General features: G+C 41.1%; 4 protein-coding genes and 1 long non-coding RNA gene across 8 annotated transcripts; 2 read left to right on the top strand and 3 right to left on the bottom strand.

Annotated features, from left to right (window-relative positions):
• Window positions 1-1076: 1076 nt before the first annotated feature.
• On the top strand, window positions 1077-7094 carry LOC130137380 (notchless protein homolog). Of its 4 annotated transcripts, none has more exons than XM_056308358.1 (14): window positions 1077-1129; window positions 1213-1362; window positions 1797-1878; window positions 1976-2065; window positions 2420-2545; window positions 2895-3022; window positions 3571-3770; window positions 4158-4221; window positions 4689-4799; window positions 5084-5221; window positions 5605-5747; window positions 5824-5878; window positions 6491-6547; window positions 6637-7094. In XM_056308358.1, exons 2-14 carry the CDS (start codon window positions 1213-1215, stop codon window positions 6718-6720), a joined length of 1428 nt encoding a protein of 475 aa, XP_056164333.1. In that variant the 5' UTR covers window positions 1077-1129; the 3' UTR covers window positions 6721-7094. The 4 variants fall into 4 exon arrangements, with proteins under 4 accessions (XP_056164333.1, XP_056164332.1, XP_056164334.1 ...); XM_056308356.1 differs by having other exon boundaries at window positions 1087-1134; XM_056308357.1 differs by having other exon boundaries at window positions 1077-1362.
• Window positions 7095-7228: 134 nt separating this feature from the next.
• Window positions 7229-10287, bottom strand: LOC130137384 (cinnamoyl-CoA reductase CAD2-like). Its single transcript, XM_056308362.1, has 6 exons — window positions 10104-10287; window positions 9438-9607; window positions 9024-9215; window positions 8388-8550; window positions 7715-7901; window positions 7229-7625 (listed from the first exon to the last, which is right to left on the bottom strand). Exons 1-6 carry the CDS (start codon window positions 10219-10221, stop codon window positions 7481-7483), a joined length of 975 nt encoding a protein of 324 aa, XP_056164337.1. The 5' UTR covers window positions 10222-10287; the 3' UTR covers window positions 7229-7480.
• Window positions 10288-10855: 568 nt separating this feature from the next.
• Window positions 10856-13384, bottom strand: LOC130137383 (phenylacetaldehyde reductase-like). The gene is made up of 6 exons (XM_056308361.1): window positions 13133-13384; window positions 12516-12685; window positions 12231-12422; window positions 11975-12137; window positions 11535-11721; window positions 10856-11396 (listed from the first exon to the last, which is right to left on the bottom strand). The coding sequence occupies exons 1-6, from the start codon at window positions 13248-13250 to the stop codon at window positions 11252-11254; spliced, it is 975 nt and encodes a 324-aa protein (XP_056164336.1). The 5' UTR covers window positions 13251-13384; the 3' UTR covers window positions 10856-11251.
• Window positions 13385-18675: 5291 nt separating this feature from the next.
• Window positions 18676-19473, bottom strand: LOC130137387 (uncharacterized). The gene is made up of 2 exons (XR_008815832.1): window positions 19163-19473; window positions 18676-19043 (listed from the first exon to the last, which is right to left on the bottom strand). It is a non-coding gene; the product is annotated as an uncharacterized LOC130137387 (long non-coding RNA).
• A 270-nt stretch (window positions 19474-19743) lies between these two features.
• Window positions 19744-25440, top strand: LOC130137346 (notchless protein homolog). The gene is made up of 8 exons (XM_056308152.1): window positions 19744-19885; window positions 22387-22609; window positions 22998-23061; window positions 23531-23641; window positions 23926-24063; window positions 24450-24592; window positions 24669-24723; window positions 25339-25440. The coding sequence occupies exons 1-8, from the start codon at window positions 19744-19746 to the stop codon at window positions 25423-25425; spliced, it is 963 nt and encodes a 320-aa protein (XP_056164127.1). The 3' UTR covers window positions 25426-25440.
• The last annotated feature ends 647 nt before the right edge of the window (window positions 25441-26087 follow it).

Genomic DNA, 26087 nt, shown 5'->3' with positions numbered 1-26087 from the left:
TTACATGTATATGTTTTATGGATAAAAACTTCACATTATATTAAGTAATAAAAAATTAGTAAATAAAATAAAAAATGTCAAAAACCTATAAATCGGAACATGTTTTAATTTTTGGATAATGCGATCAATCATGCATCCAGGGATACATACGTTTTATTTTTGGATAAATCCGACGTGAAAATTATAATTATGCGTAAAAACCGATAAAGAGAAACAAAGTAAAAAAAAAATGAAGAGTTACAATGACATTCCTTTTTTTTCCTTAAAAAAAAGGAAAAACCGAATAAACACAAAATTTGTCGGTACACCTCCCTCTCTCTCTCTCATCTCTCTCTCCTCTGTATGCCTCTTGCTCTCTCTCTCTCTCTCTCCTTCCATGTAAATCTCCATCTTCAATCTTCTTCTGCTTCTCACTCTCCTCTCTCTCTCTCTCTCTCTCTCTCTCTCTTCTTGTTCGAGGCAACAGTCAATGGCTCTCTCGGTGACGTCATTCCATTTCTAGATCCTGAAGCTCCTCTCTTCCTCACTCGAGTTCGGATCTTTCGCGTCGCTCTGAGCCTCTGGTCACCCCCGATCCCGAATCACGTCCTCACCCGGGTTGGGATCTTCGGCGGCCACTTCTACTCGCGGAAGTGTTGGAGCCCCACCGCGTCCTCGAGGAGGTTTCCACCGGGTTAAGCGGTCGTCGGCTCAGTCCGAGTTGACTCAGTCGTTGTCGTCATCCTCGAATAGCGACATCGTTCGATTGGGGACAGAGTCTCGCGGCGGCGGCGAGTGCAACCAGGAGACGACCGGAGGCGGAGGGACGGAAGAAGCGGAGAGGGGGCGGCGAGATTCAAGGGCGAGAGAGAGGCGAGGAGCGGTGGTGCTGCTGCTTCGTCTGCAGAGGGGGAAAGAGAAGAGAGTAGTTTGGGTTGAAAGTGGGTTTATTACTTAACCCACCGAAACCCATATTTTTCGACCTTTCTCTTTCTTTTGAACCCATTTTGACCCATATTATAAGTTTAAGCTGACCTATTTATGACCCATTTTTATCAATATGAGTTAAAATATGGGTTTGTGACCATTTTGACAGCCCTACTTCCGTCGCGATCACAAACGTACTTCTCAATTTATCTGCGCGCTCCCAGTATCGTTGTATCAATTGAAGCTTCGATTTTTATCAGAGATTCGAAGAGAGAAGATTGAATTTTTATTGTTGTCGTGGGAAAGATGGAGGTGGAAGCAGAGGAGCGAGATGTAAACAACGTGATGTGTCAACTGGTGGATCCGGAAGGAACAACCTTGGGTCCTCCCATGTACCTTCCTCAGAACGTTGGCCCTCAACAACTTCAACAGATGGTCAATAAGCTCCTCAACAACGTAAGATTTGAATTTGATCTTCAAGTTTGCTTGTGTTGATGCAGTGTTGCAATTGTATACGTGAGCATAGACCTAGAATTTTAAGCGGGACTGGGCGTGTTTCTCCCTGGAGAGATTGGTTTCACGGTCTCACGCGGTTCTTGTTGAGAAGTGTATACCGTTTTATTAATTTTACTTTGTTTACTCATTATGTGAACATGTTCTTAACTTAGAACATGACCTTTTCTCTTGTGTGAAGTGAAACACTGACTTCCAGATTGTTGTTTAATTGCCAAAGCCCTCTGGTCGTCAATGCTTAACTTTTTTCTGAAAAATTTCCTGTTGATTGATTTACATATTTTCGTTCTTGTTTACTAAAATTCATCCATGGCCGAGATAGTTTTTCAATTTTCTCCCTTTTTCTCTAATGGATTTTATACTTTTGGGATAACCAGGAGGAGAAATTGCCGTATACTTTTTATATATCGGACCAGGAGCTCGTTGTCCGTCTTGAATCTTACTTACAGAAAAACAGAGGTCAGTAAAGAAGCAAAGGCGTCATATTTTTAAGGAGCTTCCTCGGGTCTCTAACTGCATATCTGTCATTCATTTTTAATTTGGGTTGACATTGCAGTTTCGGTGGAGAAGGTCTTGGCCATAGTCTATCAGCCACAAGCCATTTTCCGAATTCGTCCTGTAAATCGCTGTTCAGCAACAATTGCTGGTATGAGGCTGACTTTCTTATTCATCAGCTCTGGTAGCTGCTGGACACTATCCATCTTTCATAGTATACTTGATTCAGTTAGGCTGATCTTAGACATATCATAACATACTATCAGTTTTTTTTATTTTTGGTGAAGGGGGTGGGGTGGGGTGCCATTGTATCAAGGAGAGCAATGTTGTTAGAAGGATGTTGATTATGGAGAATATAGTTTCAATCCTTATGGAGTGCTGGAGGACCTTTGCTTGACATGTTGTAATTAATTTGCTCTTAATAAGCAATGCCTATATTATGCCTAATAGTCTGATATGTACAGATTGAATGCCCTTTTAAAGGTTCATTTTTCTGTCATTGCAGGTCACTCAGAAGCTGTTCTTTCTGTAGCCTTTAGTCCTGACGGGAAGCAACTGGCTAGTGGTTCAGGAGATACCACAGTCCGATTGTGGGACCTAAGTACTCAGACCCCTATGTTTACATGCAAAGGTTGAATATCTGAATCTCTTATTTCCTTATGTCCTTCAAGTTTCTAATTGTATGCTCCCTTCCCCATCATGGGGGCATCTAAATATACGCATGCCTACTTGCTGTATAGTTGCTTTCTATTTGCTTAGCTGGAGAACCATTGGGTTTTTTGTTTTTATTTTTTATTTTTTTTGGGGCGGGGGGGGGGGGGAAGGTGCGATAGGTTGAATTTTCCTAGAGGCATAAGCTGAACATTGCACCAGTGGAGTGGATTGTGGGTGGAAAAATGTTAGTAAGCAGTTTGTTGCAGTGGTAAATTACTTGGTTTCCTTTTTATCTGTTCTTTTAATGAACAGTTCTTCTTGCTCAGGGCACAAGAATTGGGTCCTCTGTATTGCATGGTCACCTGATGGTAAGCATCTTGTAAGTGGAAGCAAGGCTGGGGAACTCCAATGCTGGGATCCATTGACCGGGCAGCCATCAGGCAATCCACTTGTTGTATGATCCTTATTGAATTATAAGACTAGAAAGTATCTTATTCAGTTGATTGTAATTTGCTGCTTTTACGACTTTATTTAACTTGGAGCTAAATCTATTTTATGGAAAGTTGTTCAGACTAAATAGTTTTTGACATTTGGTGTTACACTTATATGTTTGAGAATCCTTCCTGCAAGGATTCCATGGAACTCCATTTCCTATTAATATTTCTTGGTTTATAACTCTCCATATTGATGATGAAATGGTGGATAAAAGCACAAATATGCTGCTTCTAATTTTATACTTGTGGCAAAATAAGTGGGAGCAGTGTTGGCGTTAATTTGGATGATATCCATAAGTTTAGCGTAGTAAGTACAGTTTATTGTGTAGCTTCGCATCTGTGGGAAGAGATAAATGGTGTACCATTTTTGTTGAGGAAGCTTTCTAACATCCTTTACCATTTTTGACATTAATTTGTGAGGTGTTGAAGTGTCGAACTGGTTGTTGTGGCTTATGCATAGCAAGAATAGTCTCTGTGCCACTAAGACATTGAATCTGCTTTATGTCAGGGCCACAAGAAATGGATCACCGGTATATCTTGGGAACCAGTCCATCTGAGTTCACCGAGCCGTCGCTTTGTGAGTTCTAGTAAAGATGGTGATGCACGCATATGGGACGTAACACTAAGGAAATGTGTAATTTGTCTGAGCGGTCACACTCTAGCTGTTACATGCGTAAAGTGGGGAGGAGATGGTGTAATATATACTGGGTATGCAACTTCCTTAATTTTGGCAATTGTCTGTGAAACTGCCTTTTACTTAATGGTTTTAAATTTTTGTCATTAACTCTCTTTCCCAATCCTGAATAGCTGTTCCACTGACAAATTGGGACACAAGAGAGGCAACTTAACCCTGAGATAAATATTTAATCAGTTTGTGATGTAATAATGTCCATATGATAGTGCCGTGCTACATGAACAACAACAAAAATAACATGAAGAAGTTTTCTTGACTAAATCATACTTCTAATGGGCCTAAGATTACGTGGTGACTTGTAAATTCTTCTTCCAAGCAAATAAGTATCTTGGACTTTGCCAAACTGCTGCTGCTTCTACTACTTGTTACCTGATGAAGTAATTGTTTTAAATTTTTTGCAGCTCCCAGGACTGTACAATCAAAGTCTGGGAAACTTCCCAGGGGAAGCTGATAAGGGAATTAAAGGTAACATCTTTTATAAAGTTTATTATACAGATTGCAGGGTCATTGCGTGCCTGTTTTATTCTTCTCCACAAAAGCTTTAGATTTATTTGTGCCTTTGGAGTAGCACGATTTACTTGATCTCTTTGGTGCGAGGAGGCAGTTTGGCACCTAGTGACCTACCCAATACTAATTGGGCATATTGTCTAGCCCAGCAATTGGTGATATCATGTCCTCGAACTTCTTGATTGTTTAGTTCTCAGGAGATATTGACGTTAAGAATGGAAATACCACCATTTTTTGATGTCGCTGAGATATGAACTGCTTATTTAGTTTGCAGTTTAGTTTTTATGGCTCACATGGTTGTCTTTTCTTGGTTTCTACTGCCAAAAAAGCTGTTATTCCAAGTCCGCATTCTTAATTTAAGTTGCTGCTAGATTCCTCTGTTCTTTTCTTTATTATCATTCTTATATATAAAATGTTCGTTGTAGGGTCATGGACACTGGGTTAACTCCCTTGCTCTGAGCACTGAGTATGTTCTTCGGACTGGAGCTTTCGATCACACTGGAAAACAGTATTCATCTTCTGAAGAAATGAAGCAAGTAGGTAACTTTTATTATGTTGAATCATCTTCATATCATGAGGCAAGAAATTACACCTTTATTTCTCTTTGCACATTTTGCTTATACAACCTAGTATGCATCAGTTATATCTATCTGAACATTATTTGCTTACAACCTAGTATGCACATTTTGCTCAGTGTCTTTTTGCTCTGTGCATCTTCTCTCCCCTTGTGGTGATTCTCTCCCTTCGGGTCTATGCACATTTTTAGTTCTACTTTCTGGTAACTGTTATATGAACTTCTGTATTTTGTTGATAAACATAGGTTGCACTAGAAAGATACAAGAAAATGAAAGGCAATGCTCCTGAAAGATTGGTCTCTGGATCTGATGATTTTACCATGTTTTTGTGGGAACCTTCTGCCAGCAAGCACCCAAAAATGCGAATGACCGGTCATCAACAGGTATGTGTGTGTGTGTGTGTGAGAGAGAGAGAGAGAGAGAGAGATTTCACAGCTGCCTGCTTTTTCCTTTGTGATTGGATTCCCTAAGTCTTAATTGTATTTAGAAGGCTGTCTTCCATGATATACTATCAATTGGCATGATGATGTGAGATTCCCTAAGTCTTAACTGTATTTAGAAGATTGTCTTCCATGATGTACTATCAATTGGCATGATGATGCTAAATAAGGACGTTCTCCACATTGTGGTCCTGGTGGCACTGGTTCAATAGATGAGACATCCTCTCCATATTTTCTTGAGGCTCTTATGTTAGATCCTCGTTGAACTGTCTTAAGTGTAAAATTTGACATATTAAAATTCGGGAAATTATGCTTTTTGTTTGCAGCTCGTGAATCATGTCTATTTTTCACCTGATGGACAATGGGTTGCTAGTGCTTCGTTTGATAAATCTGTGAAGTTGTGGAATGGTATTACTGGGAAGTTTGTTGCTGCATTCAGGGGACATGTCGGGCCTGTATATCAGATAAGGTTTGAGATATTTTCAAACGTTGCTCGTCTTATCCATTCAAGAATGATCTCTAATCATGATTTACATAATGCACAGTTGGTCTGCAGATAGTAGACTTCTTTTGAGTGGGAGCAAAGACTCTACTCTGAAGGTTAGTTGCACAAAGCATATAGCTTTTGAAGGGTTTCCATAAAGTAGTTAGAAATATATTTAGTATCCAAATAAACTTGCGTCATGTGCTGGCATTTAAGAAAATTAAGTGTGGTCACTTAGTATTATAACAGAAGAGCTTGTAATATTATCTGTGAAAATAATATCAATGTGTTATGGAGGAAATCATTTTATTTATGATGCAAGCAATTAGGTTATTTTCTTACTTGGTTTTTGCAGTTGTTCTGGTGCAACTTGTTTTCATTGAGATCTCAATGGCCTATTTAAAGTTATTTTTTGAACCATGTGTTGGTTCCTGCTCAAGTCATTGATCAGTCCTATCGTGGTCAACTTTTGGACCATGTTAGGGTTACTTCTTTTGTGAGATATGGTGATGTATTGTAAACCAGAGTACGATCTTTATAAGATTAGAAATGATCTATAGTATGTACGGAAGTTTGAGTGTTGTACTCTTACTTGTTTTGGTTCTGTTTGAACTATTTGTGAAAGTCGATAGCATGTGGAGTCTACTCCTTTTATTGGTTATGATTATTATGAATTTTTGCCTGATTTGAATGCTTAAATGTTCGCTCGATGTTTGGCTTACTTTTAGATCTGGGATATTCGCACAAAGAAGTTGAAACAAGATCTTCCAGGTCATGCGGATGAGGTTTGCTCACTTAACATTGTCATCATATAAGTTTTAAGTTTGTATGTCTATCATGGACTACTTATTTTAGTTCGTGTTCTCATGAGAAGGTTTTTGCGGTCGATTGGAGTCCGGATGGTGAGAAAGTAGCTTCTGGCGGCAAAGATAAGGTGTTGAAGCTATGGATGGGGTAATGCATATGGAGTTATACAAAGGCTTATCAGACGCTTTACATATGCAAATGAAATGAGATGGCAGTTCAAATGCTTTCATCAGAACTGAAGAATTGATTGTTTGGTAACCCATAAAACGGCCGAAGACACAAAGTGCACGCTCAATTATCAGGTACCGCAAGTTTGGATGCAATTTGTTCATGTAAAGCTCTCTGGCATCAGGATGGCAGTCGCAGCCAGCACGCATTGTCTACTTATGATCCAGTTTATATTCTCAAGGTTTTGTTAAGCTAAGAAACACTGTTTAATGTTTTGTTAATTCAGAGTATCATGAGTCACAACTATTTTGGTCATATAAGTTATGGGCAGAATCAATCTTTGATATTCATATCCAAGTTATAGCGAGCCCTTCAATTTTCCTATTTGCTTTACACATAATGGCAGTCAAGTACGTTGGCCAGAAAGGAGCCTTCTTGGATTAACAGCTAGCTCGAGTCATTAACTCAAATTATCTCACAAGTTTTCAACATTGCTTACAAAGTCTAAAAGATTATTTCTGATGTACTATATGATGAGTCTTTTCGGCAGGCAAATCACACAAAGAAAGTAAAAATTAATCACTTAAAGATTAGCTGGGAAAACTGGCAAAGTCATCTGTGAAAGTGGATAATGATACATTATTCAGAATAATTGCATAGTTTAGGAGCTAACAAGCTGAGGACAGACCACAGGTCCACAATCATTATCAGCAAGCTTGTGATATGCTGCTTTAAGCAACGGCCTAGACAGCGATGAATCCCTTCTCCTTGAGGCATTTGACGGTCTCTCTCAGACTCACCTCCAATGGAGTGAAGTTGACACCCAGAGCTTCTGCCTTCTGTCTTGATATCTCATACTTCGACGAGAAAGGCTTCTCATCTTCGCATCTGCACCGTTAGGGAACAACCGTGATCTCTTGGATGTGCAGTAGTTTGACAGAAGATAAGTTGAGAATTAAGGAAGAATGATAACTTACTTCTCAGGGAGGTGAAATGTGGGGTAGAGATTGCGTAAAATCTGTAGAGCATCATGACAGTGTACAACTTCTCCTACTATGCAATATCTTCCGCCAGCTGAAGGATTTTCAAAAGCTAGAATATGTGCGAGTGCCACGTCTCTGACATCGACAAATCTATAGCATGTATTTGGAAATGTTTGAGCTCCTGCAGGATAAGCCTCAATTACACCCATGCAAACGTCAAGACAACTTTATACTGGACGCTTCTGCCAGTAGTTGAAAACTATGTCTAATGTGGAGATCTACCATAAATGATTGTAATACTGTGCCTGTGCAGCCAATTAAGCAGACCCTTCATATCATAAGCCAGATTCAGTAAAAAGAATGCAAGGGCCTCAGGACCTCATGTTGCCAAATTCAGTTTACTAGCAAAGAAGGATAGCTATTCCACGGACTAATGCAGAAAGACACCTTGAGACACATGTGGCCATAACTCATAAGTATGATTGAGAAGGGCATACAACTTCACTGAGATCGTCTTCAATCGGAAAGACAGTTCTATAGTTACTCCTTGAGATTGTCTTGTGGGTAATGAGAACAAAGTATGCACAAATGTTTGACGAAGTCACTCTGTAATAAAATGGCAAAGATCTAATAACAAATATAATTTATTGCTAGATGATAGTGATACCATTAACGAAGTTCAGTATTGCTGCCACAGTGAGATTAACAGTGGGCTGCAAGAAAGGGCCAATCACAAATCCTGGGTTTATCGTGACAAGGTCAATTCCATTCTCTTTGGCGAATTCCCAAGCTGCCTTCTCTGCTAAGGTTTTTGAAAGCATATACCAAAGCTGAAGATAGATAAACCAAAGTTAGATTGTTAGAATCTTTAGCCTCATTCAACTCATATAATAACCATTGACATGACATGGACTTCATTCGATGTCATCCAAGGCATTCGGAGATTACCAATTAAAGGAAACGAAAGATAAGTAATTCTCCTCCAGGAATCGAAGTATATAGAAACTGTTATATTCGTTAAGCATATGTAGCATCTACCATGGTGCCAGAAAAAATTGCAAGAGTAACACAAACAACCGTCAGTGATAAGACTGGCACTCCTTGGTTCGGGCATCTGTAAAAAGTGTCTATTGAAAGCTATGTGGTTTAAGAGAGAAATCTTCCCTGATGTCCCAACTTCTCTCAGAATCGGCATTTTACCAGTTTCACCGGGTAACAGGAACTCTGAATGTAACTCAACAGTAAAATTTCACAGGTGAAAGAAATGGACAGCAATATTGTCAGGAAATGTTGATACAGGAACCTTGGATTTCTCGCAAAATTCTGGATCTGAATACCAAGTCTCATCAATGACAATGGCTGAAGTCAGAGTTTTTGCACTGAATGCAACTGCAGCCATAGAGGACGTCACAACCACTCTCTTGATAGAAGAGGCTTTGGCGCACGATCTTAGAACATTAAGGGTGCCTTTTAGGGCAGGATCAATTATTTCAGCCTGAGTTATGCAATAGAAGAAATCATTTAGAAAAATTCTCATAAAAAGTATCAGAAAAATGAAACTAAACTCATCGTGGCAGAAGAAACGCAAACCCCCTTCCACACGGAATGGAATCGTTTGTCCATGATCTATCTACTTATTAAGGAAAGCAAGGACAATGTTGGAATTTAAACACATAACAAATCATGAAAGATGATTGGCATGGCAAGATTGAAGCACCTGGGGGTCAGCAGATGAGAGCAAAACAGGGGATGCAGTGTGAAAAACACATTCGCATCCATCGACTACGGAGTCAAAAGACCCTTCTTCCAGCAATTCCGCTTTGACTAAATGCAGCCTCTCCTTAGCCCCCTCGAGTGCCAGAAGGTGTCCTGTCTTCTTTGGGTCGGCTGTTGCACACGCACAAGAATAAGAAATCTCTGTTCAACTGATTAAAATTCAAAAACTTGCAAGCACCCTCACTGACACATTAGTAGCATCTATAGTCAGAAAGGCATAAGTGGAACAAGAAGAGTTTCGACGATTCACTTATGAAAACCGACACAAGAATTATAGTAAATCAAGAATGCGGAATCTAAACGATGGTTTAAGCGTGCCGCTCCTCCAACAAAGTCGAACAGGATGCAAAAAGATTTGAACTTTCTTGGGCAGATATATAGATTAGAGGGCAATCTACAACACAACACTAACGAAGCTACCAAAATTCTTCTTTCTCTCAGAGAAAAGCAATAACATGATGGTTTCACACTAACAAAAGGGTTTCGACACAACTTCATGGGAGTTATCAAATTTCAACAGCTCTTTCTTTTTGTTCCTTCCAACAGCTCGACAATGCCCAAGAAGGCTAAAAGAGCAGAGAGTAAAGAAAGGGAACTTTTTTTTTACATGGGTCTCGGACGGTGGCTCGAACAATGTAGCCACGGTGGAGCAAGAGCTTGATCAGCCAAGAAGCTATGTAGCCCGACCCTCCGGTCACGCCCACTACCTTCTCCGCACTGCTCATCTTCTCTGGTTCTTGGCACTAGAACCAGTGGAGTTCGCACGCACTGGTCTTGTCTCCGTGTGCTTCGGTGAGAGAGTGAACAAATAATGGAGACTCGGAGGTGGAGCAGATAGACTTATAAAAACCAAATATTGGTCACGATCCAAACCCATTTTTGTCGCTTTTGGCTGACAACAGATGGCTTCTTGCAACTCGTAAGCCATTACGCATGCGACATTACTGTACCGATCGAGTCGACTCCCTTTCTGAATGATAATTTACACTTCCGTTTGTACTTTTCTTTGAAAAGTTCAGATTTTTCCATTTCTTTGAGCCCAAAGGTTCGTATTGCTTTCCAATATCCTGGGGGGCGTGCCCTCAAGTTCACGAGGAACTCTTGCAACGCCTCATAAGCAGCTTTATTTTAAGCTTTGAGATGTCAATTTGGAATTTTCTTTTATATTTTCAGTCAACAGAAAAAAAAAATCAAGTGGTTGTACTTATTTAATTCTTGATTTGGGATAAATCATATTTGAACCCTTAATTTATGCTTCTCTTATTTTGTAATCGGATCCTCAAACTTTTTCTCGGATATATTGAGCCCTTTAACTCGCTCGATTTTTCCATAAAATCCTTTCAATGTCAGTACACTCAATTATCCCGATATTGTTATTGAATATAAACAAAATTCGCGTACAATCACCACGCCACCGCGGTCATTGGACCGCTTCTAGACATATTACTTCACCCTAACTCAAGAGAACTTTTACCGCTGCAGATGAGCTAAGACAATAGAACTCAAAGGATAGACATTCAGCGTTGCATCATCTTTCAAGTTTAGAGATGCAAAGCTCTATTCAACAAGTGTACGAGACACCATACATGGCCCAACGACGGTAACTAGAAGAAAAATACAGTACATTATGTGAAACCTTTCGAGTATGACTATGTGGTCAGCGTCGTTGATCGAGAAAAGCTCAAACAGAGAGGCTCCGCCTTCGCCCTTGAGGTTCCCGACGGTGTCGCTTAGGCCAACCTCCAATGGAAAAGCTCAAAATGAGAGGAAACCTTTCTCCTTGAGGCTTTCGACAGTGTCTCTTAGGCTAACTTCCAGAGGTGTGAAATTCACGCCCAAACCTTTTACTTTTTCCCTTGATATCCTATGAGTCGGCACAGCAGGCTTGTCGTCTTCACATCTGTGTTCAAAATGCATGATTCGTGCAGCATCGGCTAACGTTAGTGTATATGCTCGACAAAAGACCACTTCTCGATTTGCTCATAAGAAAAAAAAGTTACGATTTAATCTACGGACTTAAACAAAAATGGGACCTTACATTTCTGGGAGGTGCAATGTGGGATAAAGATGGCGCAAGATCTTCGAGGCATCGTGACGGTGCATTATTCCTCCAACTACACAGTATCTGCCGCTAGCTGAAGGGTTTTCAAGAGCTTGAATATGTGCTTGTGCAACGTCTCGGACATCAACAAATCCGTAGGACGCATTGGGATATTCTTCAGTTCCTACATCAAACATGCCTCGATTATTCCCACTGCAGACACCATTTTTTAAAGGAAAATCAATCTCCTCGTGCGACTGTGTTTCTTCTTGCGCATGGAAATGGATTACATGTGATTATGCAATTATGACGTTGAATGAATCCTCCACTGGTCAATTTCAGAACCTAAAGAGATGCCAAATGCTGACATGATGTGTGGAAGAATGAACCACTTCATGGAATATAGTACATGTGACCTAGAAACCATTAAGTAATACCATTGACAAAGTTCAATATCAATTCCACTGAGAGATTGGCAGTAGGCTGCAAAAGAGGGCCAATCACATGTCCTGGGTTCATCATGACCAGGTCGATCCTCTTCTCTTTTGCAAATTCCCAAGCAGCCTTCTCCGCCAAGGTTTTGGAGAGCACATACCAAAGCTGAAAATAGCAGAGCCACAACAATGCGATGAACGAGATCATGAACAACGGACCAAGCAAAAGAGGCTAACAATATCAAGAAAAGTATCTTACCTTTGATTGCTCACAGAAAACCGGATCAGAGAACCATGTTTCATCAACTACCACATCAGAGGTCAGAGGTTTTCCATTGTACACTACTGAAGCCATGGAGGAGGTCACGACCACTCGCTTGATAGAAGGGACTTTTGCACATGATTTGAGAACATTTAAGGTGCCTCTGACTGCTGGATCCACTATTTCAGCCTGCAATATGAAGGAGATCATCAGTACGATTTCACCGAATCGCCCAAGAAGCATCTGCTGTGCAAAGTGAAATGAACTGAAATGTGCAGACACCTGGGGATCGGAAGCTGAGAAAACCACAGGTGATGCTGTATGAAAAACAGCTCTGCACCCATCGACTATCGAGTCAAAGGATCCGTCTTCGAGCAATTCTGCTTTAAACAAATGGAGTCTCTCCTTGGCCCCTTCAAGTGCCAGAAGATGTTGCGTCTTCCGTGGATCACCTGCTTATATGCACATATACGAATGCAGAATTAGATTTGATAGATCACAATCTAAGTCCCTTCTGATAGAATGACATCAGATTATTGAATCATGACACATGCTTTGTACTTGATCTGGACTGGAGGTGCAATATATCCTTTACTATATAAACCAGGATTAAGAAGTAATGGATTCAAATATGACGAGGGTTTAACTCTTTAGGTAGTGAACTCCGGAACGTTATATCGCCAGCGGCTCCAAAAGCACACAGACAAAAAAGTATATGCACTGACGCACTTCCAAGTACATACATGCATATGCGAGTGGACCCAAAAGGTAAGAGATGATTACAAAAGCGCACTTCCTGCTAAAAGCGGAATTTGGTACGAAGTCCTTGCATTAGAATGATTAAACTAAAACCAAAAAATTGTCAAGAACAAAACTCGAAGATAAAACTATGAACTTACTGGTGTCGCGCACAGTCGCTTTGATTGTATAGCCACTCTGAAGCAACAACTTGATGAGCCAGGATGCTACGTAACCGGCCCCTCCAGTTACACAAACCACCTTCTCCGTTGTGCTCATTTTCCCTCTCTTCCCTGCTATCCTTGGAGCTGAATCTTCTTCTCCCGTGCCTTTAGATGGTATATACCGATTGCAATCTACATATATATAAGGTAAAAAATCATCTAGGATTGCTTTTAGATAGTATTCAACTTGAATCACATGTCTGACAGACTTAAATCCTTCAATCGGAGAAGATAGATGGAGAAACTTTGAATGAACACCTACTCTTGACCACAAGTGTTGGGCACTGGCCAAACTATTTGATCACTTGTGTCATGCCTGACTCAAAGGCAACTTACTTTTCTGAATTGGCTACGGCTCAAAGAAATGTCTTGGGATGCCACGGCTCCGGGAAATATTCGTTTCGATATAGCCCATGTAACTTTCCATTAATTGCGTGTAAACTATTGTGGGTCGGAGTTCCATATTCAAACTAAAGACTGAATTTACCTCTTCATGAGACTTAAGGGGTATTTACTAGATTTCCAAATAGTTGAGCTCCGTGCTCGTGCCTGGATTATCAATATTAATGCATATCATAATAAGTCTATCTAATCTTTGTTTAGTATTTTATCCATCATGGCCAAGGATGTGTAAAGTCCTTTATTACTCGAATCTATCCTTCAGTTGCAACGTAACTGAGGGTGACTTCCGTTACAAAATTTATCTTTTCCTTGGTGGTGTATTTTTGAAAGAGTTGGTAACTACTGTAATAAAAAAGCCGAACTCTACTCTTTTTTTTTTTTTAATAACCCAGGAACCCCCCACATGGCCGACAGCCGGAGGGGTAAACCTGGGGTAACGCTAGCGCAGGACCCACCACCACGGCGCCACACTTAAGAATCCCTAACGACTACGCTGGGGTTCGAACTCCGATCCCTTTGTGGGGGGGACAAGAGCACAAGCCAACGCTGCCGCTGCGAGCGGTGGTAGCCGAACTCTACTTTTCGTTCCTGTACTTACATAATTCTTCGAATCAAGTCCATGTACATTTACTTTGTCTTATCACGTCCTTCTACTTATCCAATTTTTTTAATCAAGTCCCACCGACATCAAATATGAGAAAATCTAGCTGGCGTGGCCATTGGACAATGCCACTGTGTGACATGGATAAAATTTTTTCCATGTTACACCACATCTATATTGGCTAAATTTATCCATGTCACACTACGACGTTATCTACATTGGCTAAATATTTCCAAACACGTTCATAGTAGGCATCTACATGTTCATCTCAGCTGCATTATGCTTTGGTGCCATTCGAGGGTCGTGTGACACCATGGAATTCTGTCCTGGCTCTTCGATCAGAAAGATGGATGCGGAAACTTTGAACAGCCACCCTATTCCACCACTTGTTCTTCGATACGATTTGGCAACTCGCCTGTCAATTCGTTAGTAACTTAGAAACAATATAATGATTTTACCACACTCACATCCAATAGTAAATTTTGGGGAAAAGTGTTAGAAAAGTTCTAAACCTTTTGCATTTGTGCTAATTTAATCCTAAATCTTTTTTTGGTGCCAATTGAGTCCTAAACCTTTTGTTTTTGTGCCAATTTAGTCATTCCGGCTAATTTTGATCGGATTTCGTTGACGTGGATAACTTTTAATAATATTTTAATGTTTTTTGAATTTTTATTTCTTTTCTTTTCTTTTTCTTTCCCTCCCCTCCCTCTTCCTTCAGTCGGTCGTCGGACCGGCAACTGGCCAGGGGCCAGTAGACCTCGCCAACCTCTGGTGAGCCACATCGGCCATCGGAGAGGCTTACCCTCGCCAGCGATGGCGAAGGGGAGCCTTGCCATGGCTGAGCGAGGCTTGACCTCACCAAATCTGGTGAGGTCGTGCCTCGCCCAGCCGCCGGCGAGGCTCGCCTGGCCCTCGCCAGAGGCCGTGAGGGCGAAGGTCGCGGCTTCTAGTGAGGGCCAGGCGAGCCTCGACCTCGCCAAATCCGATGAGATCGGGCCTCGCCCAACCATCAGCGAGGCTCGCCTGGCCCTCGCTAGAGGCTGCGAGGGCGAAGGGCGCAACCTCGCGGCCTCTGGCGAAGGCCGGACGAGACCCGACCTCGCTTGATCTGGCAAGGTCAAGCCTCGCTCAGCCATGGCAAGGTTCGCCTTCACCGTCACTGCGACGTGGCTCGCCGGCCTCTGGTCGGTCGCCGGTCCGACAACCGGCTGAAGGAAGAGGGAGGGGAGGAAAAGAAAATAAAAGAAAAAGAAAAGAAATAAAGAAATAAAAATTCAAAAAAATATTAAAATATTACTAAAAGTTATCCACGTCAGCTCTTGTGGCCGACTGGTGGTGTCCACGTCAGCAAAATCCGGCCGAAATTAGCCAAAAGGACTAAATTGGCGCAAAACACAAGGTTTAGGACTCAATTGGCACAAAAAAAAGGTTTAAGACTAAATTGGTACCAATGTCATGTTAGTGATCTGCCCTGGGAATCAATCAAGGTTGATACTCTAATATTAGTTGTGGATTAGGTTGTGTTAGAAAATCGACATTCACTATACTTAGGTAGTCATAATGTCTTGCTAGAGACCACTTATGACTTGTAGGCCAAAAAAGGTTTTGAGCACACTGCTAATATTTAGTGAACCTACAGGGTCCCACATAATAGCGAACTGAGTTAATATTTTCTGTGCGCCGGGATCTACTTACAATAAGAAGTAGATTTTAATTTATTCTCTATTCAACTTATCTACGCGGTCGTGCACGTTATGAGATAACGATTAAACGTACGACTGAAGGTGGACAGTTTGGCGGGCCCAAATCGCCCGGCCCCACTTTTTTTAATTCGTGTAGATAATGAGGATATATATATATATATATATATATATATATATATATATATATATATATATATATATATATATAGCGTGTGGGTGACAAAAAAAACCCTAAGAAAAAAACGCCTTCAAGAAAATACGAAAAGAATCGTTCTCTATTCAGATATCTTTGAGAGAGTCTCGAAAATCAAAAGCGATCAGGAAAAAGAAGTCCAAGATCTTTAGCTAGCACTTGGATCGTTGGAGACTTCGGTTCGTGTGTGTGGATACCCGTAGAGGCGCAACACTTGGGCTGCTATTCCAGACACAATCGATTGTCAATTTACCTTCGATCTGCAAAAGGTACATATCGAACTTCTGTTTAGATTTCAATATACGCATGGATCCTGTCTAGGGTTTCGATTTATAGATTCTGCTGCATTTTTAGCACTAGAGGAACCCAAAATGTCAATGGTCTATGACTTTTTGATACTTTTCCCGTAAATTTTGAAATAATGATTTTATCATTTTCAAATCTCGCATTCAATAGTAAAATTACAAAATTGCTAATAACGGGAAATATTAGATCAATCATACATCAATTCAAGGTTCTACAGTACACATAATATACGTAAAAGGCTCCGACATTTTTATCAAACATCTTTGAGAGTTGTGACTGACTCGTCTCTTGGCCGAGTTGGAAGTTCAAATTACTATTCTCCATGTTAGATTTGGATTCCATTAGTAGTTAAAAGTTGTTAAATTTTATAAAATTATTTTACAGCTCCCTAAACTTTACGGTGTTCTCCGTCAGTCAAGGTTCGCGGCATTTTTCATTGTTACTTTTCTTTGAGATGACCCTATTTTCATTCTAATGCCGTTCTTTTTTTGTTCTTTGCCAAACTTTCAATATAATTGACAGTTCCGGGCTAGTAAAACGTAATGGGTAAGCATAACATATAAGAGAAACGAACACATGCGTTCGAATTATATGCACCATACAATTTCGATTCTGCAGATCACCAAATGCCGTCGCCGTTCGTCTTGGTGGCCACGTCATTCTGAAAGGTGGGCTCACAGGGCAACAGTTTGGCATTAGGACATTCCATTTCCTCTTGTAAAGATGATTGGAAATTGAGCAGTCCTTTCAAGTCGCTCGATCTTTTGGTTTTAAATCCTTTGCACTGAATTCAATCTATATAAATCAACGGTAGAATGAAAATGTTCCTTTCTTGTGAAGTTGAAATAAAGCGAGGACTCACCATGGAGGTGCAATGTTGGATAAAGCTTGTGCAAGGTCTTCAAACCGTCGCTAGCGTGTAGGAGTTATCCTACTACGCAGTACCCGGCACTAGTTGAAGGGTGTTCAAGAGCTCGAATATGCGCATGTGCAACATCTCCGACATCGACAGATCCTCAACGCATATTAGGAAATGTAACAGCTCCTGCATCGTATAAGCCTTGATTAAAATGAAAAGGAAAGAATTAAAAAAAAGGTGGTGGGGGTTGGGGAAATTTGACAGGAGGAGGAGGAGACTAACACACACCCAACTTCTAATTTTCTCCCGTTTGGCTCATCACGTTCGTCAGGATCGGGTTTCAGGCAACTGTCCATCTGAACGAGAACGTGGACAATTAGGTCCGCAGAACAAAAATGTTAAACATCGTAATGAATGGTGGACGACAACAGATGGAGGGAGGAGTCTCACGAGGCGGCGTTTGATTTTGGTGCAGATGAATCCGAGAGGAAGTCGGATTCGGACTCTGAAGGAGTCAAAACTAACAGGCGAGGCTTATGGACATTAGTGAAAATGACTCGGACGACCCACATACTATGCACCACACATCGTGCGTCATCATCAGTCATTGTTAGAGATCATAGATTTTTATTTTGTTTTTTGTTTTCTCAGTCCCAATCAAATGTAAAGTTTGTGTACTTATTCAAAGGTGGAAGGGCTCAAAATATCAGTCCTGATTTGTTTGTTGTCTTCTCGATTTTATGCATTAGAAGTTGATCTGCCTTAAACATGAACATCAAATTTTGTTTTGGTCAGAAGGAAATTCTTCAAATCTGAAAAATAAATCAACTTAGTATAGCATGTAGAGACTCTCTCGTTCCGCAAGAACGGATTTATCATAGCATTATAGCACAATCAGAGCTCAATCACCAAAACTCGCATAATTTTTAAAGCAAGAAGAAGAGCTATTCCCAGAAGCCCAGTAGGGATAGAGATGGAAAGTATCAATATATGGACTATTCCAGGAGGGCCAATCACATGTCATTGCCTTTAAAAATTAAATTTGATCATCGTGCACCACGCAAGAAACTAAAGTGCAGCTTTACTGTGATCGATTATGGTGGAGCACCAACCAGAAATTAGTGTGGAGATTAGTGGCCCTATTATTAGTCATTCATCATTTGACCCGTTGTAGGAGTAGATTAATGAAAAGCCTTTCAAACAGAACATGGGAATGATCGACATCTCACCTTCCCAGCGATTCTTTTGGCTTTTTGTCTAACCATGAATGGTTCTCAGGATTCCCCATCATCCATGTTAGAGGTTGCCTTTTCTGTCCCAGAACAAACACGGGGCATAGCTTCACCTCAACTCACATACAAAACCTCAGGTTGTTAAAAGTAGGCGGACATGAAGCTAGAAATAGAAATCACTGGCAAAAGCAGAAAATTGCTTCAACAGACAATGTTCATCAACTTTCAAGTTTAGAATCTGCAAACTTACACTGAGCAAGTGACTATAAGACATCATGCATGCTTCGATGGAGTCTAATAAGAGGGAAGCATTAAATTTTACCGGAAGCTTATTATGACTATAAGTTCATGGAAACTGTATATATGCCGGTGAAGTATAGGGTTTTCCTTGTCGCTTGTCAGGAAGCTCAGACAGAGAGGAAGCCTTTCTCCTTGAGGCTTTCCACAGTGTCTCTTAGGCTGACCTCCAAAGGAATGAACTTCACACCCAGACCTTCAATCTGTTGCCTTGACACGCGAGGAGCCAACTCGAATGGTTCGTCATTTTCACATCTGCGTTAACAATGAATCATGCACCATTAATAATGTTGATGTGCAGTAGATAGGACTTCTTCTAGGGATCCTCATAAAATGTACCTCTCTTTAGACATTGAAGAAATGTGGGGGCTTACTTTTCAGGGATGTGCAGTGTAGGATAAAAGTTGTGCAGGATCTCCAAAACGCCATGACAATGTATGGCTTCTCCAACCATACAATATCTGCCGCAAGCTGAAGGATTTTCAAGAGCAAGAATATGTGCATGTGCCACATCTCTGACATCAACAAATTTGTAAGAGATGCTGGGAAAGGTTCGAGCTCCTGCATTGTATAAGCCTCAAATTATGCTCTTTGTAGTCACAACACAACAGCAAAGTGCACTTTGGTAGGAAAATGAGTTTCCATGTGCAGTTGGGTCTCTATCTCACAGGGAAAATTTGGTGAAAAGTCCAACTCGGCCTAATTTCATTAAAAACCCCAAACTATAGGTAATGTCTCAATTCTACCCCATACTATTTTTTATCTCATAAAAAATCACAAACTTCTACTTTCTTCCCAAATCTGCCCTCTGTTATTTTTTGTCCAGTTATACCCTTAGAATTTGACTTGTGAGTTCCACGTCATTCTAATCTTCCAAATAAATTTTTTTTTTCATTTTTTTCCTTTCTTCTTATCCTTTTTACTTTTGTCATAACAAACCACCATCAACCTAGCCATGACATCAACCGATGGCCTTCGGGATGCTGCGTTCGACGGGGATGTTGCAGAGGGCACCGCCGGCAGTCCTGTAGGCACAATAGCTCTTGCAAAAGTGGCGCGACTAAAAGAGGTTGGAGCTATTTTAGTAGCAGAACTTGGTACCGATGGAATCACAGGGAGGGCATTTTAGCTATTCTTGCTCTGGAAATTAAGGACTCGTCGCGGGTTGAAATAGTGATGATGGGTCTTGATGCATTTTAGTGAGACTTACCAAAAATAAGTTCAAGTTCCGAGAGTTTTAACGACTGAAAATGGTTGAAATCAAGGTCTCCCTCAAGATCTTTGAGGCCAAAATGATTCGATTTTGAAGTGATTATGTGAGTTAGAGCTCAAAGGCATGTGCGAAACTGAGTCTTGGTTCCATTTTGTTGAGCTTAAGAGGAGAGATTAACTCAAATGTGAGGTTGCGTGCCTCAATCGCGGGTGGCAACCTCCATTAATGGAGGCCGACCATAGAGCACAGAGTGAGAGAGAGAAGAGCTTGGGCTTGTTCTGTTTTCGTCCGAGCATGAAATAATTCTACAAAGCTGCGGGGATGACTGAGCGAAGGTAATGGCCAATAAAAATGCCTTCTTGAAGCTTGAAAAATTGGAACCGAAAATAGGGGTCTCGGTTGAGACTGTCGGAGTTGATTCTGACGACTGCCCACAGTCGTGGAGGGGTTGTCGGAGGTCGTGGTGTGGCGTCGGAGTTCTGGGTGGCGATGGGTGAGCGCCGATGAACTATGGCCGAGCATGTCTATGCTAAGAAGACGATGAACAGTGTCCATGGCGGCGGTAAAAGGAAGGAGAAAAAAAATTTAACTAAACTAACGTGTAAAAAATGACAAATAGATGACACATCAGAGTCTAAGGGTATAATTGGATGGAAAAATAATAGAGGATAGATTTAGGTATAAAATGAAAGTTGGTGACTTTTTATGAGATAGAAAAAAATTGGGAAAATTTTAATTAAGGGCCCCAAGTGGGGTCAAATTTTCAAAAGAGGGCCCAAAGTGAACATAGTGTTAAATAAGGCCTGAAGTATTCAATCAGTCTCAAATAAGGATCCGAAGTGCCCAAAAAGCCTCAAATAAAGGCCTGGGTCGCCGGCCGGCCAAAATGCCCGCCGACCAGCAAGAATGTTAGTATTCCGGCATCGGAACAGTAACTTTTTAAATTTTTTTATTATTTTTTCCTTTTCTGTTTTTTTTCTTCTCCGTTTCCTTTTCTTTTTTTTTTCTTCTCTTCCTCCGCTGGCCATAGCTGGGGCCGGTGGAGGTCGCTGGCCTCAGGCGAGGCCGCCCTCGCCGGCGTTGGGCGAGGGCCGCCCTTGCCCGGGCCGGGCGAGGTCGACCTCGCCGGCGTCGGGCGAGGCCGGTCTCGCCCGCAACGGCAAGGCCGGCCTCGCCCGACGCCGGCGAGGTCGAGCCTCATCGTTGCTGGGCGAGGTCGGGTGAGGCCGGCCGTGCCGTTGCAGGCGAGTCCGGCCTCACCTGACGCCGGCGAGGTCGAGCCCTCGTCGGATGTGGCGAGGCTCGACCTCGCCGGCGTCGGGCGATCTGGCGACGGCTCGGCCCACGCCGGCCTTGGCGAGGCTCGACCTCGCCGGCGTCGGGCGAGGCCGGCCTTGCCGTTGCAGGCGAGGCCGGCCTCGCCCGACGCTGGCGAGGTCGAGCCTCGCCAGCGACCGATGGGGCCGAGCCCTCGCCAGATCTGGCGAGGCTCGACCTCGCCGGCAACTAGCGAGGCTGACCTCGCCCAGCCCAGGCGAGGGCGACCCTCGCCCGATGCCGACAAGGGCGGCCTCGCCTGAGGCCGGCGACCTCCGCCGGCCCCGGCTATGGCCGGCGGAGGAAGAGAAGAAAAAAAAAGAAAAGGAAAAGGAAAAAAACAGAAAAGAAGAGATAATAAAAAAGTTACTGTTCCGGTGCCAAAACAGTAACATTCTCGCCGGCCGGCGACTCAGGTCCTTATTTGAAACTTTTTGGGCATTTCGAGTCCTTATTTGAGACTGATTGAACACTTTAGGCCCTTATTTGACACTATGTTCACTTTGGGCCCTCTTTTGAGAATTTGACCCCACTTGGGGCCCTTAATTGAAATTTTCCCAAAAAAATTTGGGGTAGATTTGGGACATAAGATAAAGTTTGGGGTTTTTAATGCAATTTGCTACTTTTAAGACTTTATTTAACTTGGTGCTAAATCTATTTTATGGAAAGTTGTTCAGACTAAATAGTTTTGGACATTTGGTGTTACACTTCTATGTTTGAGAATACTTCCCGCAAGGATTCCATGGAACTCCATTTCCTATTAATATTTCTTGGTTTATAACTCTCCATATTGATGATGAAATGGTGGATAAAAGCACAAATATGCCGCTTCTAATTTTATACTTGTGGCAAAATAAGTGGGAGCAGTGTTGGCGTTAATTTGGATGATATTCATAAGTTTAGCGTAGTAAGTACAGTTTATTGTGTAGCTTCGCATCTGTGGGAAGAGATAAATGGTGTACCATTTTTGTTGAGGAAGCTTTCTGACATCCTTTACCGTTTTTGACATTAATTTGTGAGGTGTTGAAGTGGCTTTTGCATAGCAAGAATAGTCTCTGTGCCACTAAGACATTGAATCTGCTTTATGTCAGGGCCACAAGAAATGGATCACCGGTATATCTTGGGAACCAGTCCATCTGAGTTCACCGAGCCGTCACTTTGTGAGTTCTAGTAAAGATGGTGATGCCCGCATATGGGACGTAACACTAAGGAAATGTGTAATATGTCGGAGCGGTCACACTGTAGCTGTTACGTGCGTAAAGTGGGGAGGAGATGGTGTAATATATACTAGGTATGCAACTTCCTTAATTTTGGCAATTGTCGGTGAAACTGCCTTTTACTTAATGGTTTTAAATTTTTGTCATTAACTCTCTCTCCCAATCCTGAATAGCTGTTCCACTGACAAGTTGGGACACAAGAGAGGCAACTTAAACCTGAGATAAATATTTAATCAGTTTGTGATGTAGTAATGTCCATATGATAGTGCCGTGCTACATGAACAACAAAAAAAACAACATGAAGAAGTTTTCTTGACTAAATCATACTTCTAATTGACCTAAGATTACGTGGTGACATGTAAATTCTTCTTCCAAGCAAATAAATATCCTTGGACTTTGCCAAACTGCTGCTGCTTCTACTACTTGTTACCTGATGAAGTAATTATTTTAAATTTCTTGCAGCTCCCAGGACTGTACAATCAAAGTCTGGGAAACTTCCCAGGGGAAGCTGATAAGGGAATTGAAGGTAACATCTTTTATAAAGTTTGTTATACAGATTGCATGGTCATTGCATGCCTGTTTTATTCTTCTCCACAAAAGCTTTAGATTTATTTGTGCCTTTGGAGTAGCACGATTTACTTGATCTCTTTGGTGCGAGGAGGCAGTTTGGCACCTAGTGACCTACCAAATACTAATTGGGCATATTGTCTAGCCCAGCTATTGGTGATATCATGTCCTTGAACTTCTTCATTGTTTAGTTCTCAGGAGATGTTGATGTTAAGAATGGAAATACCACCATTTTTTTATGTCGCCGAGATATGAACTGCTTATTTAGGTTGGAGTTTAGTTTTTATGGCTCACGTGGTTATGTCTTTTCTTGGTTTCTACTGCTAAAAAAGCTGTTATTCCAAGTCCACATTCTTAATCTAAGTTGCTGCTAGATCCCTCTGTTCTTTTCTTTATGATCATCCTTATATATAAAATGTTTGTTGTAGGGTCATGGACACTGGGTTAACTCCCTTGCTCTGAGCACTGAGTATGTTCTTCGGACTGGAGCTTTCGATCACACTGGAAAACAGTATTCATCTTCTGAAGAAATGAAGCAAGTAGGTAACTTTTATTATGTTGAATCATCTTCATATCATGAGGCAAGAAATTACACATTTATTTCTCTTTGCACATTTTGCTTATACAACCTAGTATGCATCAGTTATATCTATCTGCACATTATTTGCTTACAACCTAGTATGCACATTTTGCTCAATGTCTTTTTGCTCTGTGCATCTTCTCTCCCCTTGTGGCGATTCTCTCCCTTCAGGTCTATGCACATTTTTAGTTCTACTTTCTGGTAACTGTTATATGAACTTCTGTATTTTGTTGATAAACATAGGTTGCACTAGAAAGGTACAAGAAAATGAAAGGCAATGCTCCTGAAAGATTGGTCTCTGGATCTGATGATTTTACCATGTTTTTGTGGGAACCTTCAGCCAGCAAGCACCCAAAAACGCGAATGACCGGTCATCAACAGGTGTGTGTGTGTGTGTGAGAGAGAGAGAGAGAGAGAGAGAGAGATTTCACAGCTGCCTGCTTTTTCCTTTGTGATTGGATTCCCTAAGTCTTAATTGTATTTAGAAGACTGTCTTCCACGATATACTATCAATTGGCATGATGATGTGATTGGATTCCCCTAAGTCTTAACTGTATTTAGAAGACTGTCTTCCATGATATACTATCAATTGGCACGATGATGCTAAACAAGGATGCACTCCACATTGTGGTCCTGGTGGCACTGGTTCAATAGATGAGACATCCTCTTAATATTTTCTTGAGGCTAGTACGTTAGATCCTCGTTGAACTGTCTTAAGTGTAAAATTTGACATATTAAATGTGGGAAATTATGCTTTTTGTTTGCAGCTCGTGAATCATGTCTATTTTTCACCTGATGGACAATGGGTTGCTAGTGCTTCGTTTGATAAATCTGTGAAGTTGTGGAATGGTATTACTGGGAAGTTTGTTGCTACATTCAGGGGACATGTCGGGCCTGTATATCAGATAAGGTTTGAGATATTTTCAAACGTTGCTCGTCTTATCCACTCAAGAATGATCTCTAATCATGATTTACATAATGCACAGTTGGTCTGCAGATAGTATACTTCTTTTGAGCGGGAGCAAAGACTCTACTCTGAAGGTTAGTTGCACAAAGCATATAGCTTTTGAAGGGTTTCCATAAAGTAGTTAGAAATATATTTAGTATCCAAATAAACTTGCGTCATGTGCTGGCATTTAAGAAAATTAAGTGTGGTCACTTAGTATTGTAATAGGAGAGCTTGTAATATTATCTGTGAAAATAATATCAATGTGTTATGGAGGAAATCATTTTATTTATGATGCATGCAATTAGGTTATTTTCTTACTTGGTTTTTGCTATTGTTCTGGTGCAACTTGTTTTCATTGAGATCTCAATGGCCTATTTAAAGTTATTTTTGAACCATGTGTTGGTTCCTGCTCAAGTCATTGATCACTCCTATCGTGGTCAACTATTGGACCATGTTAGGGTTACTTCTTTTGCGATATATGGTGATGAGGATATTGTAAACCAGAGTATGATCTTTATAATATTAGAAATGATCTATAGTATGTAAAGAAGTTTGAGTGATGTACTCTTACTTGTTTTGGTTCTGATTGAACTATTTGTAAAAGTCGATAGCATGTGGAGTCTACTCCTTTTATTGGTTATGATTATTATGAATTTTTGCCTGATTTGAATGCTTAAATGTTCGCTCGAAGTTTGGCTTACTTTTAGATCTGGGATATTCGCACAAAGAAGTTGAAACAAGATCTTCCAGGTCATGCGGATGAGGTTTGTTCACTTAACATTGTCATCATATAAGTTTTAAGTTTGTGTGTCTATCATGGACTACTTATTTCAGTATGTGTTCTCATGAGAATGTTTTTGCGGTCAATTGGAGTCCGGATGGTGAGAAAGTAGCTTCTGGCGGTAAAGATAAGGTGTTGATGTTGGTGGTCTGCCCTAGGAATCAATCAAGGTTGATACTCTAGTATTAGTTGTGGATTATGTTGTGTCGAAAAATCGACATTCACTATACTTAGGTAGTCATAATGTCTTGCTAAAGACCGCTTATGACTTGTGGGCCAAAAAGGGTTTTGAGCACACTGCTAATGTTTAGTGAACCTATAGGGTCACACACAAAAGCGAACTGAGTTAATATTTTCTGTGCGCCGGGATCTACTTAAAATAAGAAATAGATTTTAATTTATTCTCCTATTCAACTTATCTACGCGGTCGTGTGCGTTATAAGATAACGATTAAATGTACGATTGAAGGTGGACGGTTTGGCGGGCCCAAATCGCCTGGCCCACTTCTTTTAATTCCGCTGGATAATGAGGCTGTATAAATAGATAGAGAATCGTTCTCTGTCTAGGGTTTTTTTGATAGAATATCGAAAATCAAAAGGCGTTGAAGAAAAGAAACTTCAAGATCTTTAGCTAGCACTTGGATCGTTGGAGACTTCTGTTCGCGTGTGTGGATAC

This window comes from Syzygium oleosum, unplaced genomic scaffold, assembly GCF_021117445.2.
Source record: "Syzygium oleosum isolate NSW1041296 unplaced genomic scaffold, Sole_v2.1 Sole_v2.02, whole genome shotgun sequence".
In the NCBI taxonomy this organism is placed as follows: Eukaryota; Viridiplantae; Streptophyta; class Magnoliopsida; order Myrtales; family Myrtaceae; genus Syzygium; species Syzygium oleosum.
Note: the sequence above shows the minus strand (reverse complement) of the source record. Positions and strands in the feature narration are given on the sequence as shown.